This window comes from Plutella xylostella, chromosome 19, assembly GCF_932276165.1.
Source record: "Plutella xylostella chromosome 19, ilPluXylo3.1, whole genome shotgun sequence".
Classification (NCBI taxonomy): Eukaryota; Metazoa; Arthropoda; class Insecta; order Lepidoptera; family Plutellidae; genus Plutella; species Plutella xylostella.
The window spans coordinates 4,024,699-4,042,225 of NC_063999.1; the positions used below are offsets into that span (position 1 = coordinate 4,024,699).

The 17,527-nt window shown below is 41.0% G+C and overlaps 1 protein-coding gene across 18 annotated transcripts in view; it reads left to right on the plus strand.

The window, feature by feature from the left end:
• Positions 1 to 16,906, plus strand: part of LOC105380206 (potassium/sodium hyperpolarization-activated cyclic nucleotide-gated channel 2) — a 202,113-nt gene extending 185,207 nt beyond the window's left edge. For 12 of the 18 annotated variants that reach the window (XM_038106280.2, XM_038106279.2, XM_038106298.2 and 9 more), the window contains 9 exons: positions 8,273 to 8,436; positions 9,390 to 9,532; positions 10,711 to 10,848; positions 12,121 to 12,222; positions 12,644 to 12,793; positions 13,106 to 13,324; positions 13,601 to 13,609; positions 13,999 to 14,263; positions 14,359 to 16,906. In XM_038106280.2, coding sequence (XP_037962208.1) covers positions 8,273 to 8,436; positions 9,390 to 9,532; positions 10,711 to 10,848; positions 12,121 to 12,222; positions 12,644 to 12,793; positions 13,106 to 13,324; positions 13,601 to 13,609; positions 13,999 to 14,263; positions 14,359 to 14,999 — 1,831 coding nt within the window. In that variant the 3' untranslated portion in view covers positions 15,000 to 16,906. The remainder of the gene's footprint in view (positions 1 to 8,272; positions 8,437 to 9,389; positions 9,533 to 10,710; positions 10,849 to 12,120; positions 12,223 to 12,643; positions 12,794 to 13,105; positions 13,325 to 13,600; positions 13,610 to 13,998; positions 14,264 to 14,358) is intronic. The other 6 variants (XM_038106281.2, XM_038106285.2, XM_038106283.2 and 3 more) reach the window with 6 other exon arrangements.
• Positions 16,907 to 17,527: the final 621 nt, after the last annotated feature.

Here is a 17,527-nt window from a genome sequence, read left to right on the forward strand (position 1 = left end):
AGAGATCGGTCTGTAGTTGCTTGGGTCACCAGTATCACCATCTTTGTGTATAGGACATACTTGAGCTAATTTTAACACTTCGGGGACAACTCCTGATATGATGCTAAGGTTAATGATGTGAGAAAGAGGTTCTGCAATGAGGTGTTTTAGGTTTTTGAATACTATTGGGGGAAGCTCATCCCAACCCGGGGAACCATCAGTTTTAAGGTTCATAATAAACTTAGCAACTTCAAAAGAATCAGTGGGTGTAAGATAGAGCGAAAAAGGTGTACCTTTTGATCCTGCTTTAATATTAGAGAGAAGTTGTTCTTCCGTGGATTGAGTAGTTGCAAGTATGTCTTCGGCAAGAATACTTCCTACAGTGGTAAAATATTGGTTAACTTTATTTAGCGCTGATTTGGGAGTATCACTTGAATCTAGAAGATCTAGGCAAGATGTTTTACCTGAATCTAGGTGGCAAATCGATTTAATTGTTTTCCAAGTATTTTTTGGGTTGTCTAAATTTTTCTCTAATAACGATTGATCATACTGGTTTTTTAAGTTTTGTAAGATAAAATTGCACGTATTCCGATATTTGTAGTATGTAGTTCTTAAATTAATATCGTTTGGGTTTTTGTTGTGTTTTGCATGTAAAAGATCGCGTTTTTTAATACTTTTAATTAGACTGGGAGTTATCCAGGGCTTTTTGTTGTAAAGTTTGTGAGCCTTCATGTATGTTATTTTATGTTTGTTGTATAATGTTGTTAGAATAGTTGAAAATTGTTCGCAGGCAGTATTGACGTCATAAACTTCATAAAATAGGTCCCAGTTAATTGCAGCTAGTTCATCTTCAAGGGCTTCGTAGTTTATTTTGGTGTTTGTTCGGGGAAGTATAGGAGCTCTAGCTATTTGCATATCTATAGCGACCATTACTGATGAGTGGTCGGTCACGCTGGTTTGGCAAACGACTGCCGTGCTGACATTGTTCGTTTTTAATAAAATATGGTCGATACAATTAGCTGCATGGGTTGGAAATGTGTGAGCTGGATGGAACCCATGTAATCCAGTTAGGTCAAGATACTGATCACTGTGTGAGTTCATGTTATTTGGCTTTATATCAATATTGACATCACCTATTAAAATATTGGTTTTAAAAGATTTGTATTTATTTAGGGTGACGTCAAGAGAATTCATAAATTTGTCCGTGTTGTGGAAGCTAGGAGATCTGTAGATTGAGGTTATAACTAGGTCTTTACCAACTTTAAGTACTAAACAATTTGATTCTTCGAAAGAAGGTTCTTCAACAGTGACTTTTAGATTATTTCGACAGTAAGCAACTATTCCATCGTTTTGGTTTATGTATTTTTTAGAGTAGAATAAATTGTATCCGAGAAGTGGGAAACGAGGAGGTATTCCTTCAGTGAGTCGGCATTCCGTTAATATAATAATATCAGGTGTAAAATTCAGTCTGGCTAGAAGTACTTTAAAGCTGTCTAGATTTTTATTTATACTGCGAATATTTTGGCACACAACTGACAGATTACCAGGTCTTAGGTTAAGTTTAGATTTACATACTGCTGGATCACTTTCGAGGAAGCTCTTGAAAATTGAGGTGGAGTCTAAATCTTGTATTATATCATTAATATCGAATAAAATAAAGTTTTAAGTGTACACAGGTTGTTCAAGTTTGATTTCATATTATAAATACGGAACCGGACTAGTATTGTGTTTGTGGTTGGATTGTTCTTTTGTTTGTGTGTGTTTTAATAGTGTTGTATAGTTTCTGTGGGTTGATTGGTAGGTAAGGAGGGTATTTTCTGTAATTATGTCTGTGTGAAAAAGTACTGTTATAATTTGGGCATTATCAGTGATATGTGGTGTTTTGTAACCAATAATGGGTAGGTTTTGTCTAAATGAGACCGAAATGGTTTGGTATAATGTTATTATTTGAATTGTACTATGCGAAGAGCCACTTGCAAAACTGTAATCAAAGTAAAACTGTAAATTTAGCTTGAGTAATGTTAGATTTATATGTAGTCATATCTTTTTTAATAGTGATTGTTCTAACAGACGAATTTGATTTTCGTTTCTTATTTCAATAGCTGGTGACTCATCATTCTTCTTAATAAAAATCTTCCCAGAGTTTGACCAGCAGTATTTAAAGTTTTGGTTTCTTTTGAGCATCCTTCCGAGATAATATAGCTTAGCTGCTTTTTTTGTTAAAAAGTCAGATGCATAGATTGGTTGAGGGTTACCAGAAAAACCTAGGTGCATACTGTTCAATGGTTCTTGCTTGTGATTTAAATTAAAAGTTTTTATTGCACCTAGCAGCTTTGCTTTAGCAACGGTGTTGCGCATTTCAACGATTAACGGCTTAGTGAAAGTATCTTTACCAGGCAAGCGGTACATATCTATTATGTCGTCATCAGTGTAAGGGATTGCTAGCACCTGAAACATGGTCTCCATTATATTTTTAAGAAGTTCGCCTTTCTGATATGGAATATTTCTCATCTCAATATTCTTGGATCTAATTTTCCGTTGGAGATCTTCGATGCTGTTCTCCAATTCATCCACGTATAGGAAAGTTTCGTTCTTGAACATTTGAATTTTTACTTCAGTTTTTGCTTCAACTTCATTAACTAGCCCTTTGAGTTGGTCATATTGTGACGCCAGAAAAGTTACAGAATTTTCTAACTGGAGTTGTTGTTCAAGTATTTTGTTCATTTTCTCATTGTTTTTTTCCGCTTGAGAATTAAGTTTGGAAAATTGGTCGGCATTCTCTTTTTTCATTTCATTTAGAAGGACTAGAATAGCATTCTCGTTAGCCATTTTAGCTGGGTTCTTACCCCGGGTAGTAACAAAAGTGGGAGGGGGAGATTGATCTTCTATGTTTGACAAGTTTTGGTCCGAATTACTCGTCAGGTTTAGTTCTCCGTCTCCTTTCACAAAGGTGTTGTTCATAATTTTTTATGTTGATTAATGTGTGAATTTTGCGTTTACTATGTATCTCGAGGGTTATTGTATGTGTTTCTCACCCACACGTCGAAGCGTTCACAGAGGCAGGTTGCACACTCCACTATGAATTTTAGTAGGCGATTTTAAATGTTTTTGGCAATTTAGCGAAGCAGCGATACCGAGACACGTCCGATCGGGCTCGCGTTCCTCCGAGCGAAAAGTATACTATATTCGAATCTACACAAACATATGGAAAAAACAAATGTCACCAAATGACAATGGGCGTTTTAGGACCTATGTCCAATAAAGATGAGCCATACATCGTTGGATAGCTCTTTTCAAGTGAGCAAAAAAAATTATGACGACAGATCCGTATAAGTTGTCCATTTTGAAATATATTCGTCGGAAGGAAGTAATTTTCTATGGCATTGCACTCTCTCTCCTGGTGACAGTTAGGGCGTAATACACGTAAACACGTATTATTAAAATGGGAGAAATTATTTTCAACTGGTTTTATTTACTGAGATAGTAAACAAATCTAATATTATAATGAATGATGATCATTTTGTTATAAAAAATAAAAATGAATGTGAAAAAATTACAAAAACATTAAAATTACTGATATAAAATATAAAATCTTTCAAGTTACGATTATTCTATCATCACGACCCATTACGTCCCCACTGCTGGGGCACGGGTCTCCTTCCAATGAAGGAAGGGTTTTAGGCCTAGTCCACCACGCTGGCCAAGTGCGGGTTGGTGGACCCCAACACAAGCAAGCTTGTGCTGAGATAGTTGTCGGGTAAGTGGGCAACCCGACTGTCAGATGTTTTCAAGCCGCCCGAAGGCCTCTGACTAGGCTTAACGACTGCTACCGAAGCAGCAACCGGGACCCACGGCTTAACGTGCCGTCCGAAGCACGGAAGCGTCCAGAAAAGCACCACTTGAAATTGGTCACCCATCCAATGGCTGACCGTGTCAGTTGTTGCTTAACCTCAGCGATCAGTTACGATTACTGAGGCCCGCTCGACTACAGACGCTTCAATTTTTCTAATTGGGCAGTAAATCAGGACTAGCGCTTCCGTTATTCATATTCTGTTAAAAGTACATTTCTATTGGTGATGGTCCCAGCTTCCATATATTTGTGACCATCATCATTTACCTTACATTTTTACAGTGACAATTGAAGATACTGTTCTTTTTACCCGACTGCCGAAGGAGGAGGGTAATGTTTTTCCATATTTTTGTGTAGTTTCGAAAATAGTATCGAATCCTGTGATCGCTGTACTGCTAAATTTCGGTGGTGGTAACCCCAGTAAGAATGTCGGTCGGTACATTCCGAGGGAGCGAGCGCGACAGCTACTGATTGTGGTACATTTTTCCGGCTTATTGCTGGAAATTACCGCCGTTTCCGAGTGACGTTACCACAGAATGGCGGGGATCAGTCACAGAATGCTTCGCTCGGTCAAGTGTTTTGAGAACGTGTATTAAGGATACAGGGGGAGGGGAGGGTAAGGTCTGAGGGAAAGTATTTAAATGCTTTGGCTAGCGCATTTTGCTTAATGAAGATGTTCTGTAAACTTATTTTTTCAAACCTATATATTTTCTAGACTAGACTGACCCCAAGAAAATGGCTAAAATGGTGGCATTTCAAAATTGCACTTTGAATCTTTTCTCACAGCACGTAAATTTTTGTAAGGAATGTTGAAGTTCTGTTCGCAAACTATTTTACGATCTGTCTAAGCGTCAATTCACACGTACCACAACCACACCACGTCGCAGCGACAAAATGTGGTCAAGCTGTGGTTACGTGTGAATTGAGTGACAGCGGCTTTTTGCAGTTGCGTTGTGGCAGCGACAAAATGTCGATGTGGTTGCGTTGTCGCTGTCATTGCGATGTGGTAACCACGTCGTCGTGTGCAGTTAATACGGAAAACAGGTTGCCGCGGTGCCGCCACCGCGTGGCGGCGTTGCCGTTGCGATGTGGTTGCGTTGTGGTTGCGATGTGGTCGTATTACACAGGTGGTCGATAACAACGGCAAAATGTGGCACGTGTGAATTGGATTATTCATTGTCAATACAAAATATACGCCCGACCACACCGCGTGGTTGTGGTGTGGTTGTGGCTGTGGTGTGGTTGTGGTACGTCTGAATTGACCCTAAATCTAGCATACATCACTCCGACACTGTTTATTTCTTAAAATTTACGTATTTTACTTACATCTATCTGGACGTAGGTATAATTAAGGCGCTACGCACTGTCTTGTTACGAGCATGTTCATTTGACTTTGAACTTTATGCTTATTTATATTTAACTGCTGGTAATAATCATGTACTAGTTCCATCAGTTATTCAGGCCACAGGTAAAGTAGAATGGTCAAGAACGGTAGGTGGATTAACTATAGGTATTCAATTAGTCAGTAATGTACTAAGTACAGGGGGGTCACTCTACAGGGTGTTGCAAAAAGGGTATACTAAGCCGAAACCTACATGTGCAGCATGGTATATCTGAGCTCGAAACTGAAATCAGAATTTAAAAATTCGCGAAAAAAAAAACATTTTCCATAGAAACTTTGTTGGTCACGTGACTTTTTACTATGGAAAATGTTTTTTTTTTTTTTACGAATTTCCAAATTCTGATTTCAGTTTCGGGCTTAGATATACCAAGCTGCACATGTGGGTTTCGGCTTAGTATACCAATTTTGCAACACCCTGTATATGACGAACAACTAAATTTTGGAGCGCTGCTCCGCGAGCCACGACTCTATCCCGATTGCACGATAGCTCTCGTTCGTTCGTTTTTCGTCAGTAGTAGAAACGAGTGCTAGAACAAGTAGGTAAGTGTATTTGTTTATTGGAGAAATACGTATTTATATATGCGAAAGTTATATAGATCGCATCCAGTGGCGTCTTTTGGAAGGGGCTTACGCCACATCCAGCAGGCTATAGGCTGAAAAAGAAGAAATACGTATATTTATACAGGCTTTAAGTACCAATCTGCCTTTGAAGTTATGCCGTTTGACGTCCTCCATTTAACTACCATTATAAATATTTAATGGTTGAGCCATTACGGATAAGCCTACCTAAATAAGGCTAATAAGTTTAATAATTATAAATCTGGTGATGTTGGTTGATTATAATAATCAATCGGACAATGATTTCTTCAATCAACAAGCTACATTTGTCGCTTCTGAAAACCTATATGTAATTATTTTTGCGACGAAGACCAAGTTAGACGATAGAAATACACTCACGGGCAATGAAAAGGTTCCACTCAGAAAAGCACCAAATTACACCTAAACGAAAACGGCTAGCTTAATGTCGCCTTCTGCAACCAACTAAAAACGATAATATTTTTATTCTAATTTTAAATGAAATATTTGAAAATCGTTTAGTGTCGGTATTTTGTGAGTGGAACTTTTTCATTGCCCGTGAGTGTAAAACCAAGTTGAGGTACAATCAGATTAACCTGACAGATGAGATCACGTCAGGAATCCAACTGTGGACTCAATCGTGTCTCTATTGGATAATTGATGCACATTGTAGCGAAAACGACACATCATCCAACCAGATGCAAAATTAACCTGTCACGTCTAATAAACCTTGTGACACGGTGGATAAAGATGATATTGGATAAGATTCTAAATTTGGTTTCGCACATCATTATCCATCATACTCTGGCCGATTAAATAAATATAGAGCGTTTGAGAACTGGCTCTGATGATGACGTTTCCGTTACTGAATTGATGGGCGGTAGGTACTCTCCCATAACATTCACGGAGGATTGTTGTTTTGCTCTAATTTAAAGAGAGAGTATTTTTTTACAAATACATAGTTAATATAGGTCAGTTGTTGTTGTTCAATCTAGTAAACTGGTGATAGGATGATCAGCACTACTTAACACTACCATCTATTCTTATTATGAACACTTACCAAAATATAAAATGTATTTACCTAGATGTGTAAGACATATCTAAACTTTTCCACCTTCCTAAAATGCATTTAAAATATTCAGAGCAGTCCGTCGATGCTTGTGGGTGTTGGCGGTGCGCCATGGAAATTTATTGAGAAAGTTCTAATGGAAATTACTCTCCAAGTGCCTAACTCCTTCAAATTGCTGTTTCACTGAAGTGACGTGAGACAGAATTTCAGAAGTAGGGGTATATTTGGAAACCATTATTTCGTAGATACAACTACCTCTCTACCTCTACATCTATAGGAGAACTTTTTTACCCTCACTAAGTGCATATTGTATCGTTCTATTTTAGTGCATTTAGTGTACCTACATGTTGATATTGTAATAATTCAAAGTGTTATATTTTTCTATTTTGTATTGCTGTTGCCTTAAGTGTATGCCAGTGGTACATAAGGCCCTCACGAGAGTCCACGTAACTGTATATACCCTGTATATTTATCCTGTCTTCAGCATAAATATACAGGGTGTTGCAAAATTGGTATACTAAGCCAAAACCTGCATGTGCAGCATGGTATATCTAAGCCCGAAACTGAAATCAGAATTTGGAAATTCGCGAAAAAAAAAAACATTTTCCATAGTAAAAAGTCACGTGACCAACAAAGTTTCTATGGAAAATTTAATTTTTTTTTTCGCGATTTTTTTAATTCTGATTTCAGTTTCAGTGTGTGACAGTCCTGGCTAGCAATTCGCCCATTTTGTATTTACCTAACTTAAATTGTATTCCCCTCAAAACATGTTGAATATGTTGATGTTTCCTGGAGACCAACTCGCTCGTACAGTTGGCAACTAGAAACTTAGTTGAAATGCTTCGGCGTTTTAGCTGAAGATCGCTCTGAAAAGTTCCGCCAGACTGTCCAACTTGCAGTTTATTGGCAGCACCAACGCAAGTTTGAACGAAACGGACGGACGTTTGTTTTTCTCATGAATTTATGTTCCGGGAAACGATACAGTTTAAAACTGTCAAAGAAAAGTAAAGTTGAGAATTTAATATTGAATTTAACATTTTCACGATCGTGTTGAATAAGTAATTTAAAATTATTGCAGAAGATAAAAAGTTCTAATAAAGTTGTTTTAACTAAAATCATCAATATTTTCAGTTAGTTCAGTTAAGTTGTCAGCATAACCATAATTAGCGTATTCATTTTTTGTGCAAGATTTACGTATAGGTTAAGTTTATGCACACATTTACTTACGCAGGCAGCCGATGATATTATGATTTTAAAGGTACATATATACATACTTAGTAAATATGCGAAATATTTTTTCCAACGCCTTAACCCGTGTTATTAACCTTTCCATTTCCATTGTTTCCAGGTTCTACTCAACCCGTGTTATTAACATTTCCATCTCCATTGTTTCCAGGTTCTACTGGGACCTGTGCATGCTCCTGCTCCTGGTGGCCAACCTGATCATCCTGCCCGTGGCCATCTCCTTCTTCAACGACGACCTGAGCACGCGCTGGATCGCCTTCAACTGTCTCTCCGACACCATATTCCTTATAGATATCGTTGTTAATTTTAGAACAGGTATGTTTTAGTGCTGCATCACTTTTGGCATTTAAATTGATTGTGTGCGTTCCCTGACCCTTTCTGATACTTGGTGAAATATTTATTATTCCTACTTTTAATTAGCTACTGAACATATTTACAAAGATTCCACTCGAGAGAGCCACGTACATGAATTTCGCCCCCTATCAGAATAGAATAGACAATAGCTACTGAACTTTTTCATGAGTTACAATAATAACATAAGGATTAATAAATTTAAATATCATAGGTATTTATTTATTTCTTTTGATACTAAAATTTACTCTGACATTGAGATAAGTGTCATATTTGCCCCTAAATTATATTAATATCATTAATCAATATATCTATTCGTATCCTATCGTTCATTTTATCAAATCCTTCAACATAATATATATTATATCTAAACTTCCTGCACTCTTTTTATACCTTTTCAATTAAGCTACTTTCAAGCTTCTATTCTTCCTTATAGTGAGTAATTTAAGTACACAAATTACGATGTTGCAAAATGCACATGCAAATGAAGTTACACCAGTCGTAATTTAACAACTTTACCATTCTGTGACTTCGCCGTCATCACTGGTTTTAATAAAGTTTAACCTACCAATAAAACTCGTTTAGACGAGAATTAAGATAACAATATATTATTATTTAACTTCTAACACATAAATGTGTTTTAGATTCAACACGGACGGTAAATTCACATAATGGCACAGTTACCGAATTCACGTACATTGGTCAAAAATATTCCTGCATTACTTTTTGCAACATCTACTTAAGTATTTATATTTGGTTTCTTCTTCAATACTTTTCTCAGTGTTTTAGAGTAGTTTTCTTCTTTCTTCTTTACTGTTATTTAGTAGATTATGAGATATTCAAATTATTACATTTTGCTACTAACTCATTTATATCTCTTGAAATATGTAAAAGTAACATGTTTCTTATCTTTTCAGGAATTATGCAGCAAGATAATGCAGAACAAGTGATATTAGATCCCAAGTTAATAGCGAAGCACTATTTGAGGACCTGGTTCTTCCTAGACCTCATCTCTAGTATACCACTAGATTATATTTTCTTGATCTTCAATCAGGTAAACGTACGTTGCAATTTGGCCATGTTGTTCTTATTACACTAGATTTAAACTTTTTATGTTGTTTTTGATATTCTGTTTCAGCTTGGGTGTTATTTTGTTTAGAGCCCGTATTTTGTTGTTGTCCTGTTTTTCGTTGTTTTTTGTTAGTTGTTGTTTTACTGTGTGTCCCTTGCCCTGCCACGAGAGCGTCCCTGGCGACATCGTGTGTTTGATCTCTTATCTCACTAAGGTGTACAAACACACAAAGGTTTGACTGTAACGTTAGTGGTTCATTTCAAATTTTAATGTTTTCTTCTACCTGTTTTAATTCTCTATTCACAATTTTTATCCTTACGCACTTACTTACACCTCCTTGGTAACCCATTTGACTCCTAACATTCTTCATCCTGTTCCGGTTATTTAATCTGATGATTATTTAACTTGTATGGGATTTTCCTTACATTACGGTCTCTGGTTAAGAACTGTTATTAGCACATCTATGTTTTGCACTGACATCTTATTGATTGCACCTTACCTACTGACTTCGATAATTAATTTTATTATTAATCTTTTATGATTTATCCGCTTGTAAGTTGTATTTAATCTCTTTGATGTATATTTCCATGCATTTATTGCCTTTAATGTATTTATTGTATTCGTTTCACACAAACTTTACTGTACAAATTAGAGCACATACCCCAATTTTGTTTAAAATTGGCAACTGTTTGGTCCCACACCCTGTCCTGTTTTTAGAAAATTTAACATTCTTGTCTTAGTAAAAAATATTATTAACAACATGACCAAATTGTATTTCTATTAACTAATTAATATTACTTACAATATATCTATATTTAACATTAAGTAATTGAAATAATTTTAACACCTTGATAAATGTAAACAAATACCCCACTTACAAACAAAATTTTATATTCGCAGCAAAAGCTTACATTTAATTTCCGTCTACAGCTGATATTGTAAAATAACAAAACATAATTATAACATGTACAATCGTTACGCTTAAGCACTTTCTTTTGGCTGAAAGTTTATTTTACGTCAGCGACTATGCATGTCTTTTACACCTCGGCTGTAAAAAGATAGTAGCGCCTTTGCGTGGAGGTTCTACCGTAGGGTCCCTGAGGGATCGTGCGGTGGGTCCTCTTGTGTGACGTCATCATGAGCGGTGTACTTGGTTGTGTTGACAGGACTTTAGTGAAAGCTTTCAAATTCTGCACGCGGGGCGAGCGCTGCGCATCCTCCGGTTGGCCAAGCTGCTGTCTCTGGTGCGGCTGCTGCGGCTGTCCCGGCTCGTGCGATACGTCTCGCAATGGGAGGAAGTATATGTAAGCCATCATCTTGCTCTCGTTCCACACGTATGGGAACACCGTACCTAACAAATAACACTGCTCTAACAACATTACGACCACATCTACTAACACGCCATTTACTGACAGCGATACTAACAGCAGCGGCGGTCTGAACGCTCCAGTGGAGAGTCTCCGATTGTTATGTAATAATATTGAAATGTAGCCCCTTGCAGATACTGCAGTGCCTAATTGAAACAGATAAAGTATACACTGTATGATATTGTAAATTAAGAGTAATTTATTATTGACTTTTATATAGATAGTATAGTGGTCCTGATTCGTGAATGGATATTTTGTTGTACTCCTCTGTAACTGACAATGCAATCCCACCCTCCACTGTATGTGAGCCCCACGTCCCGCTCTGCACTTCTCTACTGCTTCTCTGCAAGCTTCCTTTTGCCTGAGCACGCTGTCTCTCTCACTCCGTGACGTCTGTCTCTCTCTCTCTCTTGAAGCTCTGTGCGCCCGCGCCGCGATGTCGACACCTGGAGATCTAGCGCGCCCTGTTAGCCTCTACAAGACCGTTATTATTTGCCGAACTTACTATTTAGTTGCCGCTTATTCGGAGCCTTTAGATAGAGTATTGCGCTGACTCCAAACATAGATTTAATAAGAAAAACATCTCTTCAAATATTATTTACAAGGATACAAACTTACATTACAATAACATTTGACTCGACATTAATTCATGATTTTCATGACCACGATACCCAAGTAGAAACACTCACCAAAGTTCTGGTGATTTGTAAATATAATTTGAAATGAAAATTGATATAAATAAAATAATAATAAGGTACGTAGGACTCCGAACCTCAATATTATGATAATTAACAGAATATCGATATTCGAAATTGAAAATTGCCCCCCAAAGAACGTTGATTAAAATCGGTGACACACAATGATGCAATAAGCGTAAAGTGAAGCGGAGAGCCAGTGAGAAGTGGAGCGCGGCTTGGAGGCGGGGAGGGTGGTGTGATGGTGGTGGTCCGGTCTGTGCAGATGAGTCCCGCGCCGCCGCCCGAGCCGCCCGGAGCGCCCGCCGCCTCGCAGCACCTCGCCACGCAGGTGCCCGCCCCCCCCGTGTCGCCCGCATGCGCCTAGCTAGCCTAGCCCGTAGCCTGTCCGTCCTCGGTGTTAGTGCATCCGTGTGTCCCGCACGCCCCGCGCCCCCGCGCCCCCAAGGCGCCGCGCTAGCCGGGCGCGCCTGGCTCTCTTCCTACTATCTCGTGTTTCTCGCTTGTTTTCTAGATCTTGCAGAATCTTCAAAAAAAGCGCACGGAACGGCGAGGACGCCTCAGCTCCGAACCTACCAAAAAGAAGGGTGGCACCAAAAGCAATCTGATCTTCAAGGTAACCAGGGTCGGCACGAGCCGGCGCGCATGTGCTCGCTTCGCATGCTCCGGCGCCGCCGGGCGTCCTAGACCGCTGCGTTCGCTTGCTTCTCTGTTTACTTGGCGTTTCTGTTTCCGACCCTCGTCCCTATGCCGCGCCGCGCGAGCGCAGGGCGCGCGAGGCGGGCGCGGCGCGCGCCCCCGAGGCGGCCGGGGCCGCGCGCCGCCGCCTCGCGCCGCACGCATGCCACCATACTCGTACAACTCGACTATCACTCGTTCATGTTTTTGTTTCTCACTATTGTACTGGTTCATTGGTAGAGTATCATGCGATGCTTGACCTCGAGCGTCCTTGTCGCGCGCAGTCCGCACGGCTTCCTTTAGAGACGACCCGACTCGACTTGCAAGCTATTGATCTGTGTGTGCTATTCTGTTCGCAGTTCCTCAACATGGCATCAGTGTTCATGCGAATATTCAACTTGATTTGCATGATGTTACTGATTGGCCACTGGTCCGGCTGTCTACAATTTCTGGTTCCTATGCTGCAAGGCTTCCCGGCGAACTCGTGGGTAGCAATAAACGAACTCCAGGTCAGTACCAATCCAAGTATTCTGTTAAACTATCCGGCTGGTGGGGTGACACCACTGATGACTTGCCAAAGGTGGCTCGTAAAGATGAGGAAGGCTTAAGATCGCTTCCAATGGCATGCTTTGGGAGAGTCCAAGCCCAGCAGTGGACTGCTATAGGCTTAAGAATAAGACCCTTTCTCTCAAATCTGCAAAGGCTTAACCTACAGAATCTCCATACCCCACCTTCACAGCAAAATTAATTTTCATCTCGATCATGCCAAAAGTAAATAGGGTACTTATACCAATACCAAACCCGCTACCATCTAATTTCAGGAAGCGTTCTGGCTGGAGCAGTACTCGTGGGCTCTGTTCAAGGCGATGTCTCACATGTTGTGCATCGGGTACGGGCGCTTCCCCCCGCAGTCGCTCACCGACATGTGGCTGACCATGCTGTCCATGATCTCAGGAGCCACGTGCTACGCTCTCTTCCTCGGACACGCCACCAACCTCATCCAGAGCTTGGACTCCTCCAGGAGACAGTATCGGGAAAAGGTAAATTGAACATCTTCCATCAGCTTTGAGTATGAGTTGGAGTGATATGTCCTATTACTAATACTTGGATTAACTAGACAATGCGGCTTGTCTAGAGTCTCTTGAAAACCGTTATGAACACCTCCTGAATAGAGCATAGATTAGAAATGACTGCTATTATGAAACGGGACCTAGGAAAGATGTGAAGTCATCATCGGCGTCATGGCTTTGTTTTAGTGTTCTCACGTGCAGACCCATGTATGTAATTATCACTAAAACTTCCATTACCTGTTTCAGAGACTAGACGTGAGTACGAATCGGATGATTGTGTGTGAAAATCATTTATGTACTTTTGCCTTTTAACTAACTGAAGGTCCTTTTCATTCCTCATGCATAACACGTTTCATACAAAGTATTTAGGGTTGTCACTCATTCGGTCTATGTGGTGTTCATAACAGTTTTTATTCATGGGTCGCACTAACCTATCATATTTATACCCCGATCTTTCCACATGCGAGTTTTCAGCGTTTAATTCTTTTATATTGTTAATGTGGGCTGAATAATTATTTCGCATGACTTCCCAGCGTGTGAGTGTTGTTTGAAGATTGACTTACCCTCAGAACCGTTTTCGCTTTCCAGTAGTTCCGGGTCACATTGTAGCCAGCTTTTTGTAATCGCTCTTCTTGTAATTCCAGGTGAAGCAAGTGGAGGAGTACATGGCGTATCGCAAGCTGCCTCGGGAGATGCGTCAGCGCATCACAGAGTACTTCGAGCACCGCTACCAGGGCAAGTTCTTCGACGAGGAGCTGATCCTCGGGGAGCTCAGCGAGAAGCTTCGGGAAGACGTCATCAACTACAACTGCCGCTCGCTCGTCGCCTCCGTGCCGTTCTTCGCTAATGCCGACTCCAACTTCGTGTCCGATGTCGTCACCAAGCTGCGATATGAAGTCTTCCAGCCAGGTATTGCTTTTTTCTTCTGCCAAAGAGCCATACTTGTTACTACTTTGTAAATAAATTGAGCCATTATATTCACGTTTCTCATCTATCTGTTTCAGGGGATATAATCATCAAAGAGGGGACCATAGGGAACAAGATGTACTTCATCCAGGAGGGCATCGTGGACATCGTGATGGCGAACGGCGAGGTGGCCACCAGCCTGTCGGACGGCTCGTACTTCGGCGAGATCTGCCTGCTGACCAACGCGCGGCGCGTGGCGTCCGTGCGCGCCGAGACCTACTGCAACCTGTTCTCTCTCTCCGTGGACCACTTCAACGCCGTCCTGGACCAGTACCCGCTCATGCGCCGCACCATGGAGAGCGTCGCCGCCGAGCGCCTCAACAAGATCGGCAAGAACCCCAACCTGGTGGCGCACCGCGAGGACGACACCACGTCCGAGGGCAACACCATCAACGCCGTGGTGAACGCGCTGGCGGCCGAGGCGGAGCACGTGAGCCTGTCGGACGACAGCGTGGCGCGCCTGTCCGAGCGCTCGCTGGGGCTGGCGCTGCAGCCGCTGCAGGCCGCGTCGTGCCGCATGGCCGGCGTGGCGCTGCCCGGGCTGGGCGTGGCCGCCGCGCTGCCCCGGCCCAAGTCCGAGCACGACTTCAGCTCCGCGTCGCCGCAGCCGCCGCCGCTCGCCGCCGCCGCCGCCTTCCACAAGTCGGACGCGGGCATCGCGCCCGGCTCGGCGCCCTGACGCCGCACGCTGTGCTAGCGGCCCCGACCGACCGACGATAGCAATACTAGGCTTAGTGCGGGCCCGGGCCCGGCCGGCCGCGCCCCCCCCGCGCCGCCGCCCGCCGCCCGCGCCGCCCGCTGAATCTCATTTTGTGATCTTATACTTAATTCTCCTGTGTTATACTTTAGGTTAAATTTTATATCATTGACGCTGTGAAGAATCGACGGGTACGCGACGTATTCGGATGTAGATATACCTGTTATATATTGAGAAATGAAACTATTGAATCTTTATAGAGGTACCTTGCCATTAAAAAGAAATAATTATATAGTCTAGACTGAAAATGTAAAGATATCATAAATCTATTTTATGCTCTGTTGAAGTAAGAAACAAGACCTAAGTATATTGTTGTGGATGTCGAGTATTCGATGACTCTGGGCGATCGTTGCGAGTGATAGACGTTCCTGTTATTCACGAACTGGAAATGTTATCTTTATTCTAATAGTTTTATTTATAAAGGAGTGATTGGTTGAGTGGTGAGTGGAGCTGGAGCGGCGTAGAGGACAGGCCGCCTGCAGTCGGCTGCAGGGCGCCGCTAGCCCGCCTGGTGGGCGCCGGCAGGGCGCCTGCAGCCGTCTGATGGGCGCCGATAGGCCGCGGGCCGCAGTAGAGTAGAGCACCTAGAGCTGGTCACGTGACGCACAACTGAACGAGTCGAGCGCCATTCCCTAGCACACACTTTTGCTTTCTTAATTTTAATTATAAGTAGTTATATCTACCAATAATCGAAATAATTAGCGCAAACGATTTTCTCGGTTTCCTAAGTAGAGGTGAATCAGTAGAGCTTTCGAATCTTTTGAAAACTAATAATTTCTTTATGTAAATAATGTAACGAGGATTTGCCTTTAGCGCGGTTCGGGTGACGGAGCGGTAGCGCGTTCGTTCGAGCGTCCAGTCAATTATTTCTAGCGCTCGCTGCGGACGGACGGCTGGCTCTTGCAGGCCTTCGCTACAGTTCACTCTTGTTTTAATGTAGGGAAACATAATTTATTATCGATAGCGATCATTTCGTAGGAATAAGTAGGCCGGAGCGATAACAAATTCGGACGAAGTACGTCTTGTGATAGAGAAGCGCAGGGGCGCTGAGGGCGCGCCCGCGTCGGCTCCCCGCGCCCCGCTACGCCCACGCATCTTCACCTTTATTTCAACTATAATTAGGCTCATCTTTCAACTACACAATTTTCTAGCTTTTTCCACTGTTCTTTGCTCTAACTAAAAAGGTGACCACTGAACCGGATATTTATTTCTTAGACGTCGTAGCGTAGCATTAACAATGGTAACAAAGAGTAACATATCTTAGGGCGTGGGAAGCCGCCGGCCGCGTCGCTCTTCGGAACGAATCATCGTTAACTAATTCTTATAGTGTCATGACAATTTGTAAAGATGGTTTTGCAAATGTTGACTTTTTAGCCAAAATATATTTAATGAATGACGAACCAATATGCAGTAGCTTACTCGTAGATCGCAGCCTAGTTCTCAGTTTTGGCGACTAACACCAATAGATTATTTGTACTCTAAGATATTTATACAAAACTCTTAGCAGAGTGACTATCTATCAATTTACAAAGAGATAAATATTGCGTTTATTCCCGAAAAGCATTTATTTATTGTTACTTTTATCTAACGTTACTGCTTTTGTAAATTATATAAATTTTATAGAAGAGATCTATTTTTAATGTGAAGTTGAGCTACTGAGTAAGATCTTAAAAGAAACAAAGTTTGTGTTTTAAATCTGGATTGTTAAGTATATACCTACCTATTAATTAACTTGATTACACTTATTTCTGGTAATATCTATTTTCACCAAAAGTGCTCATCGCTGTCAAGAAAATTAGTGAAAATGCATTAAAGAATGAGAAAACTGATTGTTCGTTGTTTTCTTTAACCACGGAACACAATATATTTTAATAATCAAGTAAGTAATACATAGATCCGTACCCGTATCCGTATGGGCAGTGCAAATTTTTGCACTGTGGGAGAGTCGCCATCTAGCGGTAAGTAGCTGCACTAGCTCCGCGGCATACAAATCTGCGTTAGGTTTCAATGCTCGATTAATAAAAACCTACACTTACCCCAATCCTAAAATAATATAGATAAAGCCTGTGTATTATGGATGTTACAGTTGATTTAACTACACAAATACATAGAGATAGGTACGTAACATAGATAATCACGTCAGGCACAATCACATTTGCTCATTATATCCTTCAAGATTCCAATCCACGGCCCCGTGCACCGTAAGCAAGTTGTACTTACTACCATAGACTAGAATATTATCTTACTACCCGCCTTCGGGTGCCCAGTATTCAATTTAGTTTTTCTACTCAACCATAGATGTCGCTAGGTATCCGAACAAAACAAGTACTGAATTAAATAAAATTGTAGACGCTGAATAAACAAAACTATGATTTTTGCATATCAAAATCTTGTAGTTCTTGTTAAATTTACATAAAAAAATATAATACTTTTTCTTTTCTATTTATACT